Genomic DNA, 4,098 nt, shown 5'->3' on the forward strand with positions numbered 1-4,098 from the left:
AGTCCAGATGGTATGCACGGAATACACAATTCCGTTTTGAAGTAAAGGAAGTGAAGACCATGTTTTATTGTCTGACACGCGTGGTGTTTTTTGTTATTTCCAGCCGTCTGCAAAAATTAGGTTGGTTTGTTCTCTTTAAGAAGCTTTGCGAATTCCGCTGGAAATAATCATACAGGGAGTGGTGGATGTGGTATTTCCGAAGCTCCAGTGTTGGCCAGTCTGTTACGAGATTCGGAATACGGCTTGGACGAGCACTAAACAACCGACTGGAAAAACTCAACTGCACTTAGAGTTGGCATGTAGTTAAAATGGGACAGAACAGTGGTCGGAAGTTACGTACTGCGAGCATAATGCATGACAAGTCAGACTAGCGAACTGAACATTCTCACCGTTCATAATGATCAAAAGTACTACACAGATCCTGTGGGAGCTTGAAACGCTCGTCCAACAGCTCGGGCCAATAATGAACCGATAGGATGTAGGCGGAAAGCGGAAACATCGCTGTGAGATTTCTATTGCTTTCCATGTTCTCGTTCGTTGTCTGATTAGCTGTTCGTTGAGGTGTTTGTGTGGACGAGTCGTGCTTCGCCGGATGGCTCGTGGTGATGGCGGTCGTACTGACGGGTGGCTCCTCAAACGCCTCTTGTGTGGATTCTGAAACCAAGCTTGCTACGCGTTTGGAGTCCCGAATGTCTTTGAGCATTACCTGGAGGTGAAACATGTAGGCACCAAGTCAGCCCTACGAATCGGGAGATGAAAAATCCTCAACTAGTGGCTCTTCCCGATCAGGATCCCAGTCACCGGGAAGCACCCAATCACAAGGAGCAAGGCAAACAGGACAGTCTATGTAGGGGGAAGGAGGACCATCCGGTCGATCAGTTACAATCTGACCAAACAGATGCAATAAAAGTGAACACTACCATATGTTCAACACACTGCTCGCCTCGTCACTCATTGATGATCTCGCTGCGATCGGTGACATTACCATATGTTCAACACACTGCTCGCCTCATTGATGATCTCGCTGCGATCGGTGACGAATTACCTCTGAGACAAAACTGCCCAGCTCGGCGAACAGAACGATATCAACAACATCAATACTGATAAGTGCAGCCGGACGATTCGATCAATAGCATATATTAATTACAAGATGAGCTGGGGCCCTATTTTTAGAAAGAAAACACTCCGTTCACCGTTCCATTGAGAAAACAGAGTTTCTTGCTATTTTACACGTAGGAGAAGTAAAACCGAACACAAATAAGGTCAACTAGAGGCAGTAGAACAGTAGACAGTGAAGGAAAAGGTTGTTCAAATTCAAAGTGTTCCGACCTGGTTTTCAGATACTGGTGTGACGGTGGATACTACTGACGGGGCATCCGAGTAGTATGTTTTCGCGCAAATCCGCTTTGCGTCTCTCGAAAAGTAAGATCTATTACGGAATTTGCGGAGTTGCCTTGTAGAATTTGCTTGCATTTGAGTATCAATCAATGAATATCCAGGAAAGTTCAGGAAGACGCGTTCAAGAGGAAGATGGATATCTAGTTTTTGTAAACAAGATTCATATGGGAGTTTTTTCCCTGTCCAATAGTCTGCAACTGTTCAGTCAGTGTTTTCTAATAAACAACTCCTCAGGGAAAACTTTCTTCCTTTCACCGCTAGTTTAGGTAATGCTGTGTAGACGTTACGACCGAAGGTCAAATGTGACCGCTTTACGGTATCTGAGCTGTTCGGATAGACCGATCGATGGGACTAGCAACATCTCACGCATCACTGGAAAGGGCCCCACCGAGATGAGCAATATGGACAGACATTCTGGCTTGGCTGGTTAAACGTACAACGATTGAATGATGTGAATAATTGGGCGTCGACAAAGTTAAACACAAAGAAGTACAGACTGATTGACAATCAACACAAGTTGAAATGTAGCTTCGTCAGAGAAAAACATGAAATTGGGGGTGCGGGACTTACCTCACATTCTGCCAGATTTTGTTCCCCGAACCGTAGCTTCAAAAGCTCAAGGTTCCTGAGTTCTCTGGCAGTGTGGAAGCTGCGCTGTTTCAGCAAGCGTTGACTCAACAACTGTTTGTATTCCACCAAAAACGATTTCTTGCTTCCGTAGATACTCACAAGCATGCTGAGCAGATCAAGCCGTCGACGCCACGCACCACCCTGGTACATCGCTTCCACTGGGTCCGGTTGCCAGTTGTAGCCCCACCCAGGAAGGCCTTTAGACAAATCACCAGTATACGTCTGGTGCGGAGTGTCCTCATCGAAAGCTGGATCTAAAACAATGTATACAGCACGATAGTTGTGGATGAAATACAAACTCTGGTGATTAACCAGAAAACCCAGCGCAAGGACGAATTAGATCACCCACCTTCCGCCACAACTTCAGCGTCGCTGTCTTCAGCACCATCTGCTGGTTCGACCTCGAGAGGCTTTTGCAGCAGCAGTTCAGAGTATAGTTCAGTCGATGCTCCGACTGGATCATCGCCAGTCTTAGGTTCGTTCGATACATCGCCCTCGGAGACGGACAGCAACTTGTCCACAATGCAACGCACGGCATCCTCACGCTGGCGCAAACACTGGGAAACCGGGCGACAGACAATATCCTGTACAAGGAACGATTTATCCACCAACCGCAGGGCCCGGACCAGATAGCTGTAAGCAACGAGGATCTGTTCGGTGTGGACTCCCGGATGGAGAAGGCGTTGTCTGACCTGGGAAGTGACCGTTTGAATTACATCATAGGTAAACTAAAGCTGAAAAATCAAGGGGATTCACTCGAGATCCGGCATGATAGGTGTTCAGATCCGTTGCGGTGAACGAACTAGAGACTAAGACGTAGATCCCGAGAAAACGTCATGATAGTAATTTGTTCTGTGTGTTAAAGAACAGTGCTCGACTGGGAAAATATATATTTGAAGACTAATCCGGTTGTAACAGAAGACTCTGGCTGAACCCCCCGCTTATAATGCTCTTCAACTGAATGCGTTACACAAAGACCGCTTCATGTTTCAGTTGTACTCAGCGTGCCAGAACAACACACAAGGTTGACGGCCACTTGGTGGCTGAACCTACCTGATGAGTAGCAAGAAGGGAGAAACCGGTTAAGGGTTCCCGAATAGTTTCTAGCAACTTTATGAGTAGTGTGATCCATCAACAAGTTTCGTAGTTTTTGGCTGAAATATGATGGTAATAAGAGGTCAGTTGGATCGAATAAAGGAAAGCAGTGGCTTTATGAAGACCCCAGTGCAAATGGCCTTACGAACGATTCTCAGATCGTGATTCAGTTAGTAAGTGAAGTTGTAAAAACGCATAAAGAAGGGCGCGTAGATGCGGCAAAAATATGACACCGGTTAACATTTGCCAAGAGTAACTGTTCGCACAGAAGTTCGGTTGGCCACGACAAAGTCAGAGCTTTCGCTAACATTCCTAATGTCATGACTATCCCAAGCTATACAATAATAGGAGGATCACTGGCTAAGAAAGCTTCGAAGAATGACCGGTGATTTCAATGGTGGCTGCAGTAGACCTGTAGGAAATCGTTTTCTTAGTTAAACTGTTGGCAGAATCAACAAGTTGGGAGTGTATCTTTTCAAAGGGTTTGTAGAAGAAGGTGTAGGGTTGTTGTTCAATACAGTAACCCCCCGGCTGCTGCTATTGACACTGCTTCCCAAAAAGAACGCAAATGCCTGGTCTCAGAAAAGAGAGCCCCCACGAGAGGTGCTTCCAAGAAGGCTTCTCACCCTGATAGGAAAGTTGCTAGTGATTGGTATTGAAATATGCAGTTCGATTGCCCGGGAGTTATAAAGCGAGTACCCCCCTGGGTGTCGTGCGCACCATTTAGTGGGGCTGGAACATGCAGGGTATCTTGGGTGGCCCACCGGGATTCTTATCCATGAATTGTTCGGTACCTACCGATGTCAATCATATGTGCTAACTTGCGTTCAGTCCACCTAAACTTTACGGTATCGTAAAACTGCAACGCGAGTACCGGACATCGGAAGCAAAGAAAATGAAAGTAATACATACATGATTGAAGGTTGAGATGATCCAGGATCGAGTACACATTTGCTAATTATATATATATATGTA

General features: G+C 46.0%; 1 protein-coding gene across 1 annotated transcript in view; it reads right to left on the reverse strand.

Moving 5' to 3' along the window:
* The window catches only part of T265_09389 (hypothetical protein), a gene marked incomplete at both ends in the record, with an annotated part of 68,298 nt that overhangs the window by 3,444 nt on the left and 60,756 nt on the right, over positions 1-4,098 (reverse strand). Inside the window, 3 exons of the mRNA XM_009175433.1 lie at positions 390-706; positions 1,969-2,282; positions 2,378-2,720. Of these exons, the coding sequence (XP_009173697.1) occupies positions 390-706; positions 1,969-2,282; positions 2,378-2,720 (974 nt within the window). The remainder of the gene's footprint in view (positions 1-389; positions 707-1,968; positions 2,283-2,377; positions 2,721-4,098) is intronic.

This window comes from Opisthorchis viverrini (genome assembly GCF_000715545.1).
Source record: "Opisthorchis viverrini unplaced genomic scaffold opera_v5_272, whole genome shotgun sequence".
NCBI classification, from domain to species: domain Eukaryota; kingdom Metazoa; phylum Platyhelminthes; class Trematoda; order Opisthorchiida; family Opisthorchiidae; genus Opisthorchis; species Opisthorchis viverrini.